Source organism: Podarcis melisellensis, assembly GCF_964234715.1.
Source record: "Podarcis melisellensis genome assembly, chromosome: 6".
Classification (NCBI taxonomy): Eukaryota; Metazoa; Chordata; class Lepidosauria; order Squamata; family Lacertidae; genus Podarcis; species Podarcis melisellensis.
In genome coordinates, this window is record NC_138538.1 from 92,848,093 (window position 1) to 92,870,235 (window position 22,143).

A 22,143-nucleotide genomic window follows, 5' to 3' on the forward strand; every position below is an offset into this window, starting at 1 on the left:
TTTTAAATTAAGAGTAATCTTTGGCTATAACCTCTATTTGGTTGCCTAACAAAATATGATTGGTAAATTAGAATAATCAAGTTTGCCTGAAGGCCAAACCCTGTTCTCCAGAAACCCTTTAATCCAGAAGGGGTGGCCTTGGTTACCATGGGCTGTTCAACATATTAAATGGAAAACAAACCAGGGTTTGCAAACAAGCATTTACTCCCAGCTCACTGAAGAGTGTACCTGTATCATATATCAAAGGACCACAGTGCAGAGGTAGAGCATCTGCTCTGCATGCAGAACCTTTCAGGTGAAATCCCTGGAACCTCCAACTAGATAAACTAATGTGTCTAGATAAACTGCATGTCTTCTGGAATGCTTGTGTCTCACAGTTTTGTTTTTGGGTGTACATCTTAATATCTTCAACATACACCCCAAAATAAGTAAAGAGTCTCAAATGGCTCTTAATGGGAAAGCCACTCCAAATTCCAGGCATCCAGATATGCTGTACTGCAGAGCATGCACATTTCTAAAAACTAGAAGATATCTATGGCTTTTGCCCTCTTTGCTATCTGCTGCCAAATATATCAAGACTGTTTACTGAAGATTTCTTTACTTGGATTGTGGCTGAAAACTATAAACACCAGAGACTAAAAATAAGAATACATAGTGACATCTAATCTGCATAGCTATTCAGTGCTTAATTAAATCTGAACCAGTTGTTTTTGTTCAATTTAGAAAGGAAAAAAAAAGCATTGTTTACAAATTCAGTCTTCCAAGTCAAAGGACATTTAGAACAGCTGGCGCTGAGAAAAAGCAAATGCAAGACTAAATACTTAGGATATGTATGTCTTGTTTAGTTCATGCTCAGGGGTGTTAGAGGACCAGTAGTACCTCTAGTGGAGCACACGTTTTGTTACTTCTGGGGTAGTATGTCCACCTTTGGTCTCCACCCTACACTCAGCTGGGGCTCCTAGAAGCTGTCAGCATACGGCAGCAGTCACATCATAGGACACTGCTTCAACTGGCCAACTAAACCAGGTTAAGTTTTTTGATGGGTCTCAAACTCTCAGTGAGTTATGGACTTGCCCTGCATGCAAAGACAGACTCCGGTGGATTGAGCGAGCGAGACCAATAATGGGTCCAACAGTCAAGAAGGCAGTTTCTGAACATGCTGTGGAGGGAGGTGAGTGGCAGGTGGGGCTTGTCCACGTGGAGAGGTAGCCCATCTAGGAGAAGGAAAACTCTGATCCGAAACATCTGCTGCCTTGCAGGATATCTTTGGAAGAAGGAAAGGCTAAGGAGTAAAACCTACACCAATCTGGAGTAGAGTCCCTAAGATGGTTGCATGGAGTCTTGTATGCCTCCTTCCGGCAACTCCTGCTAATGAAGCCCAGAGTGGGGTCTTGTGGTCTGGGCAGTCCAGGATCTCCATACACACCGCCCAGGCTTATGCCCTGAGGAAGTCACTTTGGTGCGGCTAACACAGCAGTTTGAGGTGCACACCATTATCTCTCAAGACAGACAGATGAAAACAAGTTTGTGTTCTTGTAGTATCTGAGACTGAGCTGAACTGCTGAAAGGTACAAAGATGAACCACTACAGAGCTTTTATGCCATAGCATATTTCTCTCCCCACCCTCTTTCTGTGTGTATATGTACTGTATATATATTCTGTTGTATAAAAGTTTCTTTTTAACCATGCATCCATAGATTGGTAATAATTATGCTGAAAAAATGATTCCATTTAATGCAGCCACACAAATTCAAGACCAAATTTGAAAGCAAACAAAGAACAGCAGAATACCGTGCCTATGGGAGAGGTTATAAGATTTCAGCTCAGCTGAAATGTTTTCCAATTTAATTATGCCTGGAGTGATTTAATATTGGAGCTTCGTAGTATGGAAAGGAAGGAAGAGGACAGGGATATGGGAACAGGAAGCCAATGCATTAATGATCTATATTACTGCCAATGAGAAACCTTAATTACTTTCTCTTGAAGGAACCCAGCATTTCCCTCCCTTGGGGTAGTTGTGACTTGTTTCATAAAACTAAAATGGAAAATGGAAGCAAAATCATGATTTTGGCCATAGATTTCTCTGTGACAAGTAATTTTGCTTGATGTGGGAGTAATTATAGCTTTTTTACATGTCACAAGAATCTGAAGCTATTGTGAAGCCTATAGTGAAGCTATTGTTAAATCATCATTTGTATTTGAATTCTTGCAAGTGTCTTTTTACTACAATTGCACTCCACCTGAAATAAAGAGTTCAACACAGAGAATATCAATCTTAAACATTTCAGAAAGAGGAGAAATGAGAGCAGAAATGGTTCTGGGAGCAGTCACAGGGCTGTTTATATAGCACCAAACCATGGTTTGGCATGCTGTCTAAGTGACCCAATTCTAAAAAGCCATTTGGTAGCCCAGGTGTTGCCCTCCAGATGTTGTAGGACTACAACTCCCATTATCCCTGACCACTGACCAAACTGGCTGGGGAGTGGGAGTTCAACCATATCAAGAGGGCACCACACTGAATATACCTGTGTTTCAGTGTCAGTAACAAATTCTGCTGTCTACTATCCACATTTAGATTATAACCCACAAGGCAGGACCCCATTTTCATCTTATTTTGTAAAATCAAAGTGACAATAATAGCACTATATGTGTATTTTAGCTAGTTTGACATAGTCTTTCCAATGCCCTCCGTTCCTAACAGACATCCATAAGCCGACACTGGCCAACTGCTAGTGCCCCCAACACTCTGGCAAAAAGAGTGCCCAGTGGCACATATCCCCTGGGTCCCTTAAATGCCCCAGAGAAAATGCAACACATGATGACATATGGTCGTTTTAAGGGAACTGTACAGAGAAAATATGGCTGCCCCCATTGTTTTCCAGGGATATTTTGAGGTTCTGCTTTTAAAGTGTATGGCACAAAACAAAGACAGACCCAGCTACCTCACCTAATAGTAAGTAGTCCCCCCTCCACACACAACATTCATCCCCCTCCCAATCCCTGAAAGGTTATTGATTTAATGCTTGGTGTACAATTATCAGCCACTTACATGAAGCTATGCTGATGGAGGAAGTAAATTAGATAAGGGTTGTCAATTCTCAATAGCTCCCTCCCACTTATCCTTTATTTTAAGAAACAAAGTACCGTATTTTTCGCCCTATAGGACACACTTTTCCCCCTCCAAAAATGAAGGGGAAATGTGTGTGCGTCCTATGGCACCGACCCCACACACATTTCCCCTTCCCCTGCTTGCGAAGAGTTGCCTGCATACCGAAGCCTGCGCGCGCTGAGCTCAGCGCGTCCAGGCTTCGCGGACCTCTCCGCAAGCAGCGGGAGCCAGCGCTGGGCTCCCACAGCTTGCAGAGAGCTGCCTGTTTGGGGGCTGGGGTCGGGGGAAGCTCGGGCCTCCCCTGCCCCAGCCCCGCGCCTGGGGGGAAAATAATTTTTTCCCCTTTATTTCCCCCCAAAAAAACTAGGTGCGCCTTATGGGATGGTGCGTCCTATAGGGCGAAAAATATGGTACACCAATATGTTGTTCTAGTCTTAGGAAGGAGCCGATGGAACAGGTCACTATCACAGCACCAAGGACAGCTCCTAGTGATAAACTTGCTCCAACAAGAGTGGAATGTGAACTGAGGCCTTGTGAGCTCTGGCTCCAATCCATCTCTCCTCCTTTTTGAGAACTAGAGTCTGGCCTGAAGACAGGCAATTTTCTTGCACTCTATGACATCTCACCTAGTGCACTCACTGCACCATTGGACAAAAAACGGTAGCATGGGAGATGCTTGGAAGGCACCCATAAGGGTCCTGGCTTTGGTTCTATAGGCCCTGATGCTGTGGTAGCTGGGCCAGTAAGCTCCTGCCTGCCAGCCTTGGGTTCAGTGGTCCCCTGATCACCAGCATCCAGTTCAGAGTCAGGAAATCTGTCTGGCTTCTTAGCAGTTGATAATGTAGCCTCAAACTCTGCCTGATTAACAGGGCCATGACAATCAATTGAAGTCTGGGACATGGTTGAGCGCTTGCTTTTCTCTCTATGCAATGGCTTCTACCACAGTAATATATTGGAGTGAATGCCATTATTTCTTCCACATTCCTGAAGGGCTTTCATTGATTCTTAAGGGGAAAGTAAATCACTGTGCTAGAAGACAATGCTGTAGTGGATATAAAATTTGCTTATCCCAACTTTGGATGCTATAGCCCAGCCTTTCTCAACCTGTGGGTTACCAGATGTTGTTGAACTACAACTCCCATCACCCCTAGCTAGCAAGGCCAGAGCTCAGGGATGATGGGAGTTGTAGTCCAACAACATCTGGGGACCCACAGGTTGAGAACTGCTGCTATAGCCACTAATAATGGGGACCCCATGGGGGAATAATGCCTATCTGCCATCTTGTGAAAGCAATCCCAGGCTTGCAAGGAACAGAGCAGCTCATTTTTCATGCTCCCCACCAATACCAATGCAAATGTGCCGCCCACTGTTCCTTCTCAGACTGCATTGAATTTGTAAGAGGAGAAGACAGGACCAACAAGACAAGCCCAGCACTGAAGTGCAACTCCTTATACTGGATGGGTTATTACTGCTTGAGTAACAACATGCCTTGGAGATATTGCAGGTTCAGTTCCATACCGCTGCAGTAAAGTGAATTTCAAGCTACGCACTTTTTTTTGGTTTCCAATTGCTACAGAAGTTATGTTTGCACTATACCGTAGTCTATTAAGCCAGCCCCCCACCCCTGGCTGCAGGGACGGGAGGGGGAAAACTCAGCTCCAGCCCTAGCCAGCTCCACTTCCATGGCCAGACGAGGGGTGGCGGTGATGGGGACCTTTTCACCTAGAAGCAGCCTGGCTGCCTGCAGCTGCACCCACATCCTCAGCACAGTAAAATAAGGTATGACTGTATTTCCTCAAATAAGTGCCCCCCTCAATAACGAGCTGACTACACACCTAACAGGAGAAGGGGGAACTTGGCTGAGGTATGTGGCACAGAAAATAACCTAGGTTATCTCAATCCCCCTGTTTTCAAAAAGCACAAATGAGCACCCAGTTTCTGATTTCCCATGCAAAATCATAAGGCCAATGCCATAGTTCCATTTCACTAGACTGAGATTCAAACCTTTGTGTACCATTTCCCTTTAAAGTGTTCTCTCTCTGAACTATTGGACCGCTCACAGGGACCTTGTTATGCTAAGTTATATTCTTCCTTGTCCAACTGGCTTCCTTCCCTCTTCCTTGCACAATGTTTGCTCCAGTCACAAAGACAATACAAAATGTGCTGTACTGCAACAATGCCTGTGTTGACGCTTTGGTGCCGCAGAAGAACTAACTGTTCTACTGGGGCGGGGCGGGGTTGTCATCTCTCTTTCTTCATGCAAGTCTCCTACCCACCAGGCTATGAAGTAGGCTGACTGCTGTGGTTAGAATGAAAATTCTTCCTTTCCTGCCTGACCAAGGCTTTTGTTAATGTCCATGGCCAAAAAATGTTCTGCCCAGATGGCTGCTGGCAGCATTGTGTGTGGCAGGGATTCAAATCCATACCCGAGAGGAGCCCTTGAGATTGTGACTACAGGTGTCAAAGTCACAGTCCACCTGCTTATTGGGCTACAGAATGATTGAGAAATGCAGTGGGCTTCTCCTAACAACATACAGGAGGGAGATTGACGGCACAACTCTGTGATACAGGACATGCTTTGAATGCAGATGGAAAATCCCACATCTCCGATTAAAAAGTACAGGCAGAAAGTCATCTGCCTGAGACCTTGGAAAGTTGCTCCAACCTAACTAACTGAGCTAGCTGTATCAGCAGTTTGACACAGTGGTCTGGTTCACATGCCACAATAAACCAAAGTTAAAAACTCTAAAGCTCCTGTTGCACTGTCCCTAGCTCCTGCTGTTATCACACCAAGGACAAAACAAGCTTGCTGTGCCATCTGAAAGGGTTCAGACAACATAAGCAGTCAAACTCTGGCTTGTTTTATCTGTGGCGCAACATAAATGCGGAAAGAGCACTACAAGAACTCTTGGTGTCACCCATTGCAAAGATCTGGCTTAATCACTAAAAACTATTTGGTTGGAAAGACTAGAAAATAAGATCACAATGCTTTAAGGAGCACAGGTGATACCTGATAGTTCTGCAGTAGGATGAGGCTGAGGTAGAACTCACTAAAGGCCAGTTTCAGGTCTCTGATGTTCCTGTGCTGAACACGCTCCTCATGGGACAGGTGGAAGACTGGCATTTTACGTTGCCGCAGAGTGGTGAGACCACTGTTTTCTCTCTGTGCATCCAAAGTAGATTGCAGTTCATTCTGTAGTGTAGCAAACCTGCGCTGAGCTTCAGCAAGCTTCTCTTTAGAAGGGAAGAAGAAAGCAACAGAGTATGATCATACAATATTACAAATGAGTACCCAGTCAAGTTTGTCAGGATATTTTCTTAGGAACTCTGTATGAACATATGCACATTATGTTGTATTTTTCTAACTGTCTTGACAGGAAACAAGAGTTTAACACCAGCACCTGCAGCTAAAAACTGGAGCTTTCACCAATGAAAATTGGGGAGGGGGTAAAGCACCCATGCTTTTTATGTTTTGTTTATTACTGCTTTGATGGTGTGTTGTTGTTGTTTAAAAAAAGGCAAAAAATCTGGAGGCTTCTTCCCATGCCAATCAGTGTAGATGGTGTGCCATCCCACAGTCAATTTGAGTTATCTATAAAATTTCAAACTCAAATCAAGAGTTATGGAAATGCTTCCAATATTCCCTGAGAATGGAGAACATTTTCACCCTCTTTGCAGGTCTCCAGAACAACTACAAAACACTGGTTTTGAACATGAAACCAGTTCGCTTAACATGAGGGGAAATTCATGACCTGCACTCCCTATTTTGGCTCATACTATTACAAACTGTGAATGTATACTGGAAAAGTTTCAGCCTCTCTATGTTTTCTCTGAACGCCACTTAAACCTCTGTCTGATCATTTGTGTTGGAAGCAGGCTGCTTTTAGATTCTACAAATGACTGGTGCTGCTCTATGAAGGAATTATAGTTACATTTTATTATTCATCATTCTAAAGTACACTGGGGGTGGAGGAGAAACTGGAGGGACCAGAGGTCTCCCTCTGCCCAGCCCAAAATATTTCTGCCAGCCTCTGCCCATAATCTTTCTGTCTGCCAAAAGTGAGGGCAGAAGTACTGCCAGTGGGATTGGCACCAACAGTAGTCTGGAGACTCACAAAACAGGGCATATTCCAAGGGTGAGGGCAGGCTGAACTGGTCTGGGATCCATTGGATCCCAAGCCAGCCCCCACTGCCATAACTTGATGCCATCTGGCTAAAATTCTACAGCCCATACCCCCAAACCAGAGCCAGCAAAGCAGTGTGGTTTGTGGGAGGGTTAGTAGTTGCATTGCCCAAGTACACTCTGTTGCTGTCCAGCTGGGCTATGCTTGTTCCATACCCAGCTTTAAGGGTGACACAAAATATTGGTCCAAATGGCAACTGTATATCTCTAGGAGGTTTCTTGTATTTCACTACTTCTTCTTTTTCTTCTTCTTTTTTTATTATTATTATTATTATTATTATTATTATTATTATTATTATTAAATTAATTAAATTTGTATGCCACCTACCCATAGCTCTCAGGGGAGTTCACAACATAAAATTACAATATAAAATACACAATGCTTCAGACTTTTGATTCTTCATCATAAAAGGTGGGGAAACCAGAACGAACATGATCATTGAACTAGTAGGACTTCATTGGGAGCTACAGTTTCTACTTATGATCTAGTCCCTGGACTAAGTCAAGAGTCCCAGTCTGCTTTGGGAAGAGGGCAGGGTACACATTTAATAAATGATAATCAAAATAAATGCTTGTCCTCAGTGCCTATGCTGCTCAGAAAAGAAATCTGGAATCATATCTGTTGTTTATTAGTACTGTACATGTTATGAAACTTGCTGGCTGTACTATTAAAAGGGAAGCCTCTTTGGCTAAAACACAGGAGAAGCAATAACTTCTGGGACACCTTCCAGATTCTGTCACTGTCAGTCACATTCCCAGACTGCCCGAAACTTCCTGACCTGAATGAACTTCTATTACTGTGAATCTGTATGGCTGTAAGGCTGACTATACAAACACATTCTCTCTATATAAACTGAAGGTCAGCAGCCAAGGTGTGGCTAAGGTGTTTGCAATGAAGACAACTAAATATGATAATTCAAGAACCTGTCTGTGAAGGACTTTAACCTGCAGAAGAGAGGGTGAACTACATCACCCACTCTTCCGCAAGCTTTGCTAACTTATTCAAGACTTGTGGGGGGTGGAGGGGGGTGATTGTGGTTCCTCTGTAGTGAGGAGAAAGTATTTTGCATATGTTCAGGTGTACTCATGTCTTAATTATTGCTATGGATTTTCTATGTAAAACCAGGCTGAGCACTAGCTGTATGACATAGGGTCTCATCCAATCTTAGTTTAGCACTACGGGGCTCACACACTCCCCACCCCCCAGTGTAGCCCATGAGGATGTTGGAAGCTTTTGCTTTAAAAAAACACCTCGTTATATCCAAACTTCGGGGAAGGTTGCTTATCTTAAACTAGATTGGATCTATGCACCCTTCTTATTTACTAACCAGGTTTTCCCAAGATCAGATACATGTTCTTGACTGTTTCCAGTGGGGTAAAATATAATAATACTAATAATACTAATTATTATTATTATTATTATTATTAATTAATTTATTTATTTATACCCCGCCCATCTGGCAGGGTTTCCCTAGCCACTCTGTGTTTTTTTTTTAAAAAATAATATTTATTAAGAGTTTAAGGATTACAGAAAGAAGAGAAAAACAGAGTTAAACAAAACATTACATTACAATACAGAAAAAAACAAAAAAACACTACCTATCTTAACAAAACAGAAACAAAAACAATTAAAAACACATCCAATATTTCCATATCTTGTCTTTCATTTACTTCTTTCATCGACCTCACACCTCCCTTTTTTGTATTCTAGTTCAGTTAGCTATTTCAGCAAATCCTTTCCATCTTTCTCAGTTTTTGCCCTATAATTTGTCTTGACATAATCTAACTTTACTTTTCCTCCTTTAACCGATTAACAATCTATTTTTACTTAATCCTTTATAACATTTCTGCTAAAGCCATATAACTTCATTCCAACATCCTTCTAACATTCATTAATTTTACAATATTTCTGTAAATAATCTTTAAATTTCTTCCAATGTTCCTCCACCGACTCTTCTCCCTGGTTTCCCTAGCCACTCTGGGCAGCTTCCAACAAAACACTAAAATACAATAACCTATTAAACATTAAAAGCTTCCCTAAAGAGGGCTGCCTTTAGATGTCTTCTAAAAGTTTGGTAGTTATTTTTCTCTTTGACATCTGGTGGGAGGGCGTTCCACAGGGCGGGTGCCACCACCGAGAAGGCCCTCTGCCTGGTCCCCTGTAACGATACGTTACAGAGATACGTTACAATCCCTGTAAGATGCGTTTCTGCAGTGGCTTCACAAGGAACCTGTAACACTCTGACATGATAACAGGATCTACTGAAGATCCTTGCTGTCTACCCTACATCTGAGATGGATCAGGGCCATCAGAGGAAGTTACAATATGTGCAGCTTTTTTAGTTTGGAAAAGAGACAACTTAAAAATGTGACTACAGGGGACATGATAGTGTTGTTTGGTGTGGGGGAAATGGAAAGAGAGAGGTTTTTTTCCACTCTGAAAAAAAAAAATATTTGTACCCCGCCCTCCCTGGCTGGAGTACACATATTAGAACATGGGGTCATCCACTGAAAATAAATACTGGTCACCATGCCATATTATTTTAACCAGTTAAACCCATATGAAGAGATGGGCTTCATATTAGAAATGAATCTCCAAATCCCCCAGCTAGAGAGATAAGAGAGGGAAGATGTCAGACAGGAATAAGTGTTTTGTTTTAAAGAAGTGGAAGTTCTACAAAGCTCCTGGTGAACCTTGTTGTTGTTTAGTCGTTTAGTCGTGTCCGACTCTTCGTGACCCCATGGACCAGAGAACGCCAGGCACCTCTGTCCTCCACTGCCTCCCGCAGTTTGGTCAAATGGTGAACCTTACTTCCTACTTAAAAGACCAGCTGAGTATGGGAAACCAGTCACAATGACACATATTACACCTGTGTTAAAAGTTCTGCACTGGTTGCCTATCGGTCACTGAACCAACGTCCAGCTTCTGCTGTTGACATTTAAACCCTAAAACTTTCACATATAGCTCAATGCTATCCTCTTACCTGAATAAAATGTGTTGATTTTGGCAAGTTCCTTTTCACAGGTTTGAAAGAATTTCTCTTCAAACTTGGCAAAATACCTTTTTACAGTGTCTTCATCTGTGACTGGGGGGAGGAGATACAAAAATAAATTTAAATAAATATTTTTGTAAAGAACTCATAGCACAGAAATTGATGAAATGTTCCATCTTACTCTTTCAAACTTGTAACTGTGAAATTATTTCTCTGATGGAAAAGTTGTATGTGAACTAGCAAAACTGTCACAAAGGCCTCGGACTTGAAGGAGTATTGTTATTTATTTATTTATTTATTTATTTATTTATTTATTATCATGTGTTGGAATTTATATATCCCCCAGAGGTCTCAGGGCAGTTCATAGAAAAGATCAACATAAAAGCCACAATATAAATATATAATCAAAATAAAAACAACAACCCAATACAGTAACACCCCGATCTTTCTAGTTTACATACTAAGAGAAAACAAAAAGGTAAACTAGATGAGCCCAGTTGTGACATACACAACTAGATCCTAGAAGAGCAATTGACACCTCCTTAGCCTGATTTTATTATTGTCCCTTCTTCCCATGTATATTTGAAAGTAGTTTTCCCATTTGTTCCACCATAAAGGGATTTGAAACAGCAATCTATATATGAATTCCACCAATGCGCTCAGAATTTGAGCAAGGCAAGCTGACCTCCCACACGAAGGCAATGCTTGGCAATCAGCACTGGAACCAATGCTGAACAATTCATGGCGGTTCCATGTGGATCATCATTACGAAAGGACTTATAATGAAGCATGCACACTCTCTTACCATCTCCAATGGTAAGAGAAAGGCAACCATATAATTCCCCCCAAAGAGGGTAGAGAGAATACTTAAGAAAAGTAAGTTTAAAGTTTAAACTGAAGTATGATAATTTCTGGTTACACTTTATAATTCCCCCCTGACATTTAAAAACTGAACAATGGAATGTGTCACGCAGACATGTTGTTGAACCGGAAGATTTATAAAACAAATGAAAACAGTTTCTGTAAGGAAGGATTAGATACAAAAAAAAAAAACCACCACTTCCTCATTGCAAGGGACTAACGTCTTTACAGGGCTTGATTTTACAAGATATGTTCTGTTCGCAAACGAATATGAACATTTGACGGTTCTTCTAAGAAGACTCCATCAAATGTCTTTAAAAGCTAATTAAGTCTTTCCTTTCCAATATTACAAAAGCATAGCAAGAAGAGATAAATGTTCAACATCCTTAAGCGCAAGAGAGAAATTTCCCATTGTGGAGAAGCAAAACCACATGACGACGACTGCAAGAGGCAGCATGAAAACATTTGCAGAAACTGCAGCAAGTCCTGTTCCTCTTAAACCAGTATACAGGATGTGTGCATGGGTAGAACAGAATGAGGTGCACCAGGGCCTGATGAGGAGGATTTCAATTTACACAGACCTAAAACTGTACTATGGTAGTGAAGAATATTTGATTAGGGACATCAAAGTTCAAATTCCATGGCTGAGCAGGGCTCAAGACTTACAGGCTTACATGGTGTTAAGGATTCATTTTCTTGAGTAGTTGAGGCAAATAAGGGTCAGTTACGCCTTACAAAGTCAGTTCAGACCCAATGCCAGCCATAGTTTAATAACTGGTACCTTGGTTTGCAACCGCTTTGGATAACAACTGTTTTGGATTACAACCACGTCAAACCCGGAAGTGTGTGTCCCTTTTTTTGGATTACAGCCCATTTTTTGGGGGGGGGATTACAATCAATTTGAGGGGCAGGCCCCATTGGCAGAAGAACGCCTTGGGTTACAACCTGTTTTGATTTACAACCGGACCTCTGGAACGGATTATGGTTGTAAACCAAGGTACCATTGTATTGTGGGATCCTGTGCTCCCTCCATGCTCTGCCCCTCTGTTTTACAAGGGCCCCCCTGTCTCCATTGACTCGTAGATACTATTATGTCTGACCCTTACCAACAGTGACCAAAGAAGCTCCTAAGCTACCTTTTGGAAACTAAATTACTGTACACCGTCATTAGGTGATCTCTGTCCATGAAAGGTTACATTTTCAATCAAGCCTCACTTTTGTGCTGGGTATTAGCAGCAAGCAAGTAGCTTTGCTTAAAGCATCACCATGTCTATCCGAGTATTTGTTTTCCCCCCACTCACACCATTTTGTTGTGGGGCCTCACTTGCATACATCAATAGTGAACTCATTCTTTAGCGTCTATATAGCCAAAATGGCACTATCCATGCAGGGAGGCCTGGTGGAGTCACAAACCGTACAAAGAATCTTTAGGGAAAGGGTCCTGAAAACGAGTAGGAGGCTGGACCAGCAGAATGAGAAATGAGCCATCTGACGAGTTCCTGGCTAAAGCAGTATACAAAGTTCAAAGCTCATTCTTAGCCACTACACAGAACGTGGTACATAGATTTATGGAAAAGCATGAAGGTATTTGAGAGACAAAAGTAAACCTTGAACACAAAGCAGAGCTTAAATTTTATACAAAGATTTCCTCTGCATTCCTAAGCCGTAAACATCTAAATGGAGCAGGGTCATATTAAAACTGACCTGCACAAACACTTTTCATAACGCTTACTTTCTAATCTGTTTTCACACAGATGCCTATTTGCTGGCTTTCAACTGGAGTGCAAGCAATAGAACCTGCCATCAAAAGGTTTCCCTTTGCTCCCTTGGCAGCTCAGTAACTTAACTGTGCTCGAGTAGTGCTGCTCAAGGCTACTGTGCATTTATTTTGTTCAAAGCCAGCCAGGACAAAGATGCAAAAGCCTTTCTAGGATGCCAAAAAGTTGGCTAAGCAGCTCCATGACAATAGATGTAGTTTTCAAAAGGCACCTAGTTGGTTTCCAAAAGAACGCCCTTTCCTTTGGATTTTTTTTTTTATTCAAATCTTTATAGAGTGGTTGCCCATGGATAGGGCATCTAAGGAAAATCAATCAACATTGCAGGCTTGCTGCTATCTCCCAGAGGTTGCTATCTAGAAGCTGATTTAGTTTGATAGATTAGAAAAGAACAAAGTGCTTATGCAACAGAAGCTGGAGAAATGTGCCTGATTGGCATTTTATGTTACTTTGATTCACTTAATGTACTTATTATATTTTTATTGCATATTTATTTTGTACTAGGAAGTATTTTTATTTGCTAATGCTTTGTGGTTATTGTGAGGTGCTCAGTCTGGTGGCATACAAATATTGAAACAAAACACCCACACCCACCCAAAAATCCATCCCTTGCTGCAAAGGCTGAAATAGTTTAAGCTCCTTTCTTACAACATGCAGATTGCAACAGCCCATTGCAGGTTACATGGCTCATCCTTGAGTAGCTTGAGACGTCTTCTGTAGGAATAGTCTGTGCCATTATGACCATGCTACAACCACCCTAAAACCTGCAGCACACCAATGTGGGAGTCATTTAGAGAACTGGTCTCTAAGTTAGTTAAGAGATCATTGTGGAAAATTTTCAGATTGACTATACAGTTTGTCACTTATAGAAGAGAAGAAATGAAGTAAAGAGGAAAGGAAGAGAGAGAAATGGGAAAAGAAAGGGAGGGAGGGAGGGAGGGAGGGAGGGAGGGAGGGAGGGAGGGAGGGAGGGAGGGAGGGAAGGAAGGAAGGAAGGAAGGAAGGAAGGAAGGAAGGAAGGAAGGAAGGAAGGAAGGAAGGAAGGAACAGAATTAAAAAACCGCAATACACCAATATCCAAACTAGGTCTCATGGCTAAGTTTTAAGTATTAGAGCAACTAATACTTAAAGTGCAAATAATGGATTTAAGACTATTTTGAGTATATTAAAAAAAAAGCGGGGCTTAATTCAGCTGCTATGCAAAATTTGTATTACATTGTATTACATTCTTCAACTGAAAGAAAACTGTACTGCAACTTGTTCCAGGGCTTCTGGTTTACTTAAATGGGGAAAAATCAGGTGCATATCTGTTACAGGTGTATTGGTCATCTATCACATACAGGTCCAGTGCCTATGCAGAGAAATGTTCAGAACTTTCTAAAGTCTACAAATTACCACTCCACTCACATGCATCATAGTACCTCATATGAATGCTACGGGGAAGGGCTCTGTTCTGTTCTCCTTTGACTGCCTTGGGAGAATCAAGTCCCATTCTCCAGTGACCTTAGTCCATGTGCCAGGATGAAAATGCTTCCCATATTTGATGAGTAATGCTGAATTGGTTTTTTGCAAGGCCCGAACCCCAAAAGATGGAAAATAGGTGGTAGAAATGCAACAGTCATAGAGTTTAAACATTGTACCCAGGACACAAGTCCAGACTTGCAACCAGGTGAAGCAATCTTCCTAAAGCGGCTGCAGCAGGGCAAAATACAAGACTATAACAGAGCACTGTGTGGTCACCCACATTCTATTACAGTAACCTCTAAGCAGACATACCGTTTCATCCAGCCTTCATTCAGGCACAAGGCACTGTCAGCTGATCAATGCCACCCAAAGTATGCAGAAATGAATAATCAACTGGGCATATGCATCCCCCAAATCAGCTTTGAGTCGCTTGTACCTCTTGGAGAGTCTTCTCTATGAGAAAGCTGTTGTTGCTGTTGGTGACACCCATCTGTCTCAAGAGACAACAGAGTGCACCTCCAAGGGCGATGGCAAACCACTGCATTAGCAGCACAGAAGTGACCTCCCTGGGGCGCAGGCCTAGACATGAAGATCCTGGGCTGCCCAGACAACAATACCTGTCCTTGGCCTCGCTGATGTGGTCCAAAGGAAAAGCAGAGCAATACATTTGGCACCAACTTGGCTGCAAGAGTTGCTGGAAGGAGGCGTAGAAGGTGCCATCCAACTGTCTTAAGAACCCCACTCTGGATTTGTGACAGGTTTAACCTTTAGCCTTTTCCTCCCCTGGAAATCTCCCTACAGGCAACCAAGGTTTAGGATTGGAGTTTTCCTTCTCCTACCTTCCCAGGTTGACAAGTTCCACCTGCCCCTCACTTCCCTCTACAGCACAGGCAGAAACTGCCCTCTTGTGAGAAAGTAGTGTGTGCATATTTGATATGCCTAAGTTCCTTATTCATTTCTACATATTTAGGCTACTGTTGGCACTGAAGTCATCATGCTTGACTGTGTTGCACCCAAACAAAAGCACTGGGCTAGATGCAATGGTATCCCAACTCAGAACACCATTCTGGGGTGTGGGTGACCATAGAAAGCTTTCTGGGCCAGAAATTCCTTGTGTTGGTGCTACCTTAAGCAGATTGCTTCATCACGATACATGGCATGACTTGCACTGGGTAATATCTATGTAAATTGGTTAAACACAAAACCATGTGATTGATGCAGTTCCATCAACTATTTTTTGTCACTTGGGGTCAGATCTTGACAAAAATCACACTCAGTGTTATTCATACAAGGTAAAAATTTACCCTTTGGGGGTAGCATGACTCAAGGCCCATCTTCCCCTTTAGATTCTCTTCCAGCTGTCCTAGTCGTTGCCTCTGCTTAATTTCTGTTTCTATTATTTTTGTTCAGGAAGCATTTTCTCACACTCAGGATGCAAAGACTTAATTCAAGTAACGTTGAGGGCACAGAAGTAAATGGCAAGTACAGACTGACATGACAGCTGTCTCCTTTCTAGGAAATGTGCACAAAGTAGCCTTGTGTCTGCTGCCAAAAATTCACAAAGCAGGTGCATTGCAATAGATCTTATTTGAAAACATGTCTCTGGGAGCATGTTCTATTAGCTTCCAGTGCCATCCCTTCTAAGATTTAATGTATGTTTTCAATATCTCTCTGCTACGTTTGTGCACCACTTGTTGCCAGGTCTCAGTTTCTAAAAAGTCATTAAGGATCTCCTACCACCGCAGGAGATGATGCTCCTTCCCTCCCAAAAAAAACCATGAAGAAAGAGTTTTAGAGAGTACTAACAAATGAAAAAGCAAATAACCTGGGGCTGGTGACAACTGTAGTCCAAAAAATCTGGCAACCACCAGGTTGGGAAAGTGATCTAGAACTAAGATCAAGTGTTGAGATCAAGTGTTAGAACTCATATATATATATATATATATATATATATATATATATATATATATATATATATATATATATATATATATATGTATATGTATATGTATATGTATATGTATATGTATATATATATGCAGGTTTTGGTGTCCTCGGGTGTCTTCCCGTGTAAAAGTTGGGGTGTCTAGGCGACGTTTCGACGAGGTCTCACTCGTCATCTTCAGGCTGGTGCTTTCGGAAGCACCAGCCGAAAGCACCAGCCTGAAGATGACGAGTGAGACCTCGTCGAAACGTCGCCTAGACACCCCAACTTTTACACGGGAAGACACCCGAGGACACCAAAACCTCGGGAAGACACCCGAGGACACCAAAACCTGCATTCCTGTACCCGTGAAAATCTACGAAAGTATATATATATGTATATATGCAGGTTTTGGTGTCCTCGGGTGTCTTCCCGTGTAAAAGTTGGGGTGTCTAGGCGACGTTTCGACGAGGTCTCACTCGTCATCTCACTCGAGTGAGACCTCGTCGAAACGTCGCCTAGACACCCCAACTTTTACACGGGAAGACACCCGAGGACACCAAAACCTGCATTCCTGTACCCGTGAAAATCTACGAAAGCACGTATGTATATATGTATATATGTATATATATGCTTTCGTAGATTTTCACGGGTACAGGAATGCAGGTTTTGGTGTCCTCGGGTGTCTTCCCGTGTAAAAGTTGGGGTGTCTAGGCGACGTTTCGACGAGGTCTCACTCGTCATCTTCAGGCTGGTGCTTTCGGCTTCTTGTTACTGGAACAGAGCAGGATCTCAGTGTTTGAGTTCCTATAAATACTGTTGAGGGGGTGTGGTGTATAGCCTCCAATGTTCTGGGCAGAGAGGAAGTTCCCAGGCTAGTGTGCCTTTTCTTCTTTTGTTCCTTAATTACTTGAGGGATATCCTGAGTGATTTCTTGAGTGATATCCTGAGTAACACCACTCAGACCAATAGTCAGCTCCATAGGCTCACCTCTACAAAATCTCGCTAAATTTCTCGCCAAGCAACTTCAGCCCTATGCAGAATCCATCTCTTCACACGTTCCAAACTCCTTCCAGTTCATAGAAACAATAAAGAAGCAAAACCTACATCCTAATGACCTACTTGTGAGCTTCGATGTTGTATCTCTCTTCACACAAGTGCCCATTAATGAAGCCTTGACAGCCATTCAAAACAAATACAATCCCCCCGAATACATCTTGGACCTGACCAACCACTGCCTAACCAACACGTACTTCATCCACAATGGACAAAGATACAAACAGATAGAAGGAGCACCTATGGGATCACCCCTCTCACCGGTCATCGCAAACCTGTACATGGAACACTTTGAAACCAATGCTTTAGACAAGTCAGAACACAAACCCAAACTTTGGCTCAGATATGTTGACGACACCTTTGTAATTTGGCCACACGGGAAGGAAAAACTGGATAGCTTCCTCACACATCTCAACAGCCTACACCCCAAAATACAATTCACTATGGAAATAGAAGCCAACAACCAACTTCCCTTCCTTGACGTCCTAATCTACAAAAAACCGGATGGCTCCCTAGGACACACTATCTACCGGAAAAAAACACACACCAACCGCTACTTACATGCACAATCACACCACCACCCTGCACAAATAAACTCCGTAGCCAAGACTCTCATCTCCAGAACCAAACGCCTGGCTGACAAAGACCACTTGACAACTGAGTTACAGAATCTCTCAAATGTGTTAATTGCCAATGGATACCAGCAAAACAGGGTTACGAAGCTAATCCAAAAAGAAACACCCCCCAAAAACCAAGACACAGAAGAAAACAATGGCATGGCCCTCCTTCCTTATATCAAGGGCACTACAGATAAAATTAGCAAAATCCTCCATAAACACAATATCAAAACAGCCTTTTGCACCAACCAAAAAATAGCCAATATCCTCAGAAACCCCAAGGATAAAATCCAGTTGGAAAACCAAGGGGTCTATGAAATACCCTGCAAAGTCTGCCCAGCCACATACATTGGACAAACAAACAGACGAATAAATGCATGTATCGCAGAACACAAGAATGCCGTCAAAAAAGAAGAAAAAACTTCCTCTCTTTTCCAACACATGAAAGAAACAGGACACGAAATTAATTTTGCAGATTCCAAATTGCTCTTTAACATGGAACATCACCACAAGAGAATAATCATGGAAGCCATCGAGATCGAGAAACACCCTCACAACATGAACAAGCGTGACGACACATCCCGCTTGCCAGACATCTGGAAATTAGCCCTCCCCACAAAAACTGACACCAGATCCAGAGGCACACAGAACGCCATCACCAATCAACCACACCAGACCCAAACCCAGACCCTCTCCACAGATAAATTACAGACACCATCCAGTAGCCAAACCATGGAGGCACCTCCGGATGCTGCACCCCCCTGCAATCCCTACACAGATCTGGCTGACACAAGCCACAAAACCACAGCTCGCCCCTATACACGAAGCCAAGCCAGAGCACAACTAAGTGCAGTACAGCCATCTTCTCAGAAAAACTCTTCACAAAGTTCAAGAGGTCAAGACACAAAGACTTTAGCAACTAATCCACACCTAATGACCCACCTAAGTGGTACTCAGGATATCACTCAAGAAATCACTCAGGATATCCCTCAAGTAATTAAGGAACAAAAGAAGAAAAGGCACACTAGCCTGGGAACTTCCTCTCTGCCCAGAACATTGGAGGCTATACACCACACCCCCTCAACAGTATTTATAGGAACTCAAACACTGAGATCCTGCTCTGTTCCAGTAACAAGAAGCCGAAAGCACCAGCCTGAAGATGACGAGTGAGACCTCGTCGAAACGTCGCCTAGACACCCCAACTTTTACACGGGAAGACACCCGAGGACACCAAAACCTGCATGTATATATATGTATACACACACACACACACACACACATACATATATATATATACACACACACATATATATATGCACTAAGCATCAAATGGCTTCTTAAACCAGGAATGCCTAGTTGCCATTTTTGGGCCACATGGCTCAAAAGTCGTATTTTTCAATTCAACGTTTTGGTTCCTGAAATTCATTCTGATTCTGCAGATAAAATCTAATGGGTAGAATTCTACAGGATGTGTTGCTGGTGTGTGGAAACAATAAAGATCCAGAAATCCCCAGGCATGCACCTCCAAATGGTGGAGACTTCCCCACCCTCTCTCTGCATGGCCTTTAAATCTGTTCTGGAGGTCCCCCTAACCCTCCAGAGCAAATTTTAGGGGGCAGAGAAGTTCCACTGCACAGCTAAACACCTTACGCTTGTGGAGCTGTTTTGCTGGATGTCTCCCACAGCTTTAAAACTACTGGATTAAACTGGTCTTCATCTGGCACAACTGAGTTAAGCCCTGATAAATGGTGCATTACACCAACAACCCTAATACAATGTTACTGTTTAAAGGGGGGTATAGGAAAAGGAAAATGAGGGGGGGACGACACACATATAGAGAGGGAGAAGAGTCCCACTCAGAAAAGGCAGAAGCATAATTTTGAATGCACAGATAGGTTCCAGGAGGGAAGAGGGGGACGGCGATGCACACCAAAACAACATTTCTAGGAAATGCAACTCTTCCAGGGGATAAAACCTATTAGAAGCTGTCATTCTGAAACTGGGATAAACATTTTTTGGGGACATGAACTGTCAAGTCATATTGTTACAGACCCCAAAGTAGGCTGTAAACAGCTTTGAACTCCAGCATGTTTAAAAGGATACTGAAGAAAAACAACTGAAAAGCTTTGTCCATGCCAAAAGACCTTTAAGGGAGCACAAAATCTTGAATGTCTGCAAAATTCATTCCTCTGCTTTCAGACTAGGTGGCCCAGATTTCACATTTCATTTCAACTTGCTTATACCGAATTTTGTACTTTGAATAGGGAGTTTTAAACCTCCCTATTCACACCTTCAGCGAAGACTAATCACATGGTTGGCATGCACAGCGTTAGCACAACCAGCCATTAATTCAATTTTGCTACTTAGTTATTTACAACCAAATCCCAGGGTAGGGACGTGGTCTCAAAACTTTTTGAGCAAATCTGCAAACCATTGAAATTGTTGTGGGCACCATGCATACCACAACCAAGCAAGGCATTACTGAAATCTGGACATGCCCTTTACACCTAGTTTGAAGTTCTCCATTGTTGTAAGAGGAAGGGGAGGGGAAAATCACAGGTGTATTGAAAAGGAATTGGGCTACGCTATACAAAAGCTCTGACAGAACCTTAAAAACTGCTAGATAAAAGCATTTTGATATAGGGATAATAAACTGATTCTACAGCTCACTTTGTTTTTTTTTAATGAATATTTATTGAAGTTTCAAAAATTATATAAAATCAAAACAAAATAACAATACATACAAACACAAACAAAAAGAAAAAAGGAAGAAAGAAAAAACAAGTATAGTTTCAATCCCTTATTTTCTTATAACTTACTTCCCCGACTTCCTCATACCTCCCCTTTCTGTATTCCAATTTCTAATTATTAATTCAGCAAATCCTGTCCCTTATTTTTCATTTAGTTTTTAACCTTTCTTTTCTTTTTACTTAACCATTACAGCTGGGAACCACAATTTTTTTTAAACCAACGTCATTCTAACAATTTTGCAATATTTCTTAAGATAGTCCTTACCTACAGCTCACTTTGAGAGCTGTCTCTAGGAATTCTCAAATGTTGTTATAGTCACTGTTGCTATATATCACTGCTGTGATACCCCATGAGTGCAGAAGAAACACAAAGTACTGGGCAACTTGTATTTTATTTTACTTAACTCAGGTGGCTGAAACAATTTCATAACCTCTACATAACTATGGAAATAGGTCTCTGTGCCTGAAGAAATACATTTTTAAAAAATGAAAGAAAAGGTATTGAGGGTATTGGTTGCCAAGATCCTGACTTTACTCTGCACATAGTGAGAAAGCACTCTTTGCAGGAGCATCAGTTTGAATATATGTAAATGCTTAATCAGCCACCAGAATCGTTGCCACATTTAACATAAGCATAAAGCTTTATTTGGTGACCAGTGATCTGATTAAGTAACATTCCATATCCCCTGAGAAAGAGTCACCGCCTCTTCCCACATGGGTCACCTGAGTTTGTTATGAATGTTTCAGGAAACCCCTATAACTGAAGCAGGAACTCTGCTGGTACCTGTCCACTAAGCTTGTCTCAGAGGCCACCTCCCTTCAGTAAGTGATGTTCTTTAACTGCATGCATAGGTGAAAAAGTACTTACCTTTGTCTGTCCTGAATCTTCCAGCATTCAGCTTCCTTGGATGACCCCAAGTTCCAGTATTCTTCCATCTCTCAGAATATTCTCATTCTGGGATATCAAATGAAGCTGAATACAGTGGTACCTCTGGTTGCGAACGGGGTCTCCGTCTCGCTGCTCTAGCTTGGGGATGGCTGCGTGCAAAGCCTCTGCAGGGCAGCGGGGCGCTGCGCTCCAAAGGCTTCAGGGATCTTTGAGGCTGGCGGTGGGGGAAAGCAGCGCTTCCCCCCACCGCCAGCCCCACAAGCTCTGGTGAATGTACCTTGAATGCACCTTGTTTTAGAGGGGGAGAACAAGAAAAAAAAAATTGGTCTGGTGCGTCCAATGGAGCAAAAAATACGGTAATCCTTTCCGGTACTTCCGGGTTACCGCGGGACGCAACCTGAAAACGCTCAACCTAAAGCAAATGCAACACGGAGTATGACTGTATTGGAAAATTTGGAACAGATGAAAGTTAGTTCTTTAAGCTAAAAATCCTCAAATATTGCAACCTTTCCTCATAGGAGA

At 42.3% G+C, this 22,143-nt stretch overlaps 1 protein-coding gene across 1 annotated transcript in view; it reads right to left on the reverse strand.

Annotated features, from left to right (window-relative positions):
- XPR1 (xenotropic and polytropic retrovirus receptor 1) overlaps positions 1 to 22,143 on the reverse strand; it is a 100,075-nt gene that overhangs the window by 37,348 nt on the left and 40,584 nt on the right. Inside the window, exons 3-4 of the mRNA XM_081915091.1 lie at positions 10,277 to 10,378; positions 6,120 to 6,343 (exon numbers count right to left, since the gene is read on the reverse strand). Of these exons, the coding sequence (XP_081771217.1) occupies positions 6,120 to 6,343; positions 10,277 to 10,378 (326 nt within the window). The remainder of the gene's footprint in view (positions 1 to 6,119; positions 6,344 to 10,276; positions 10,379 to 22,143) is intronic.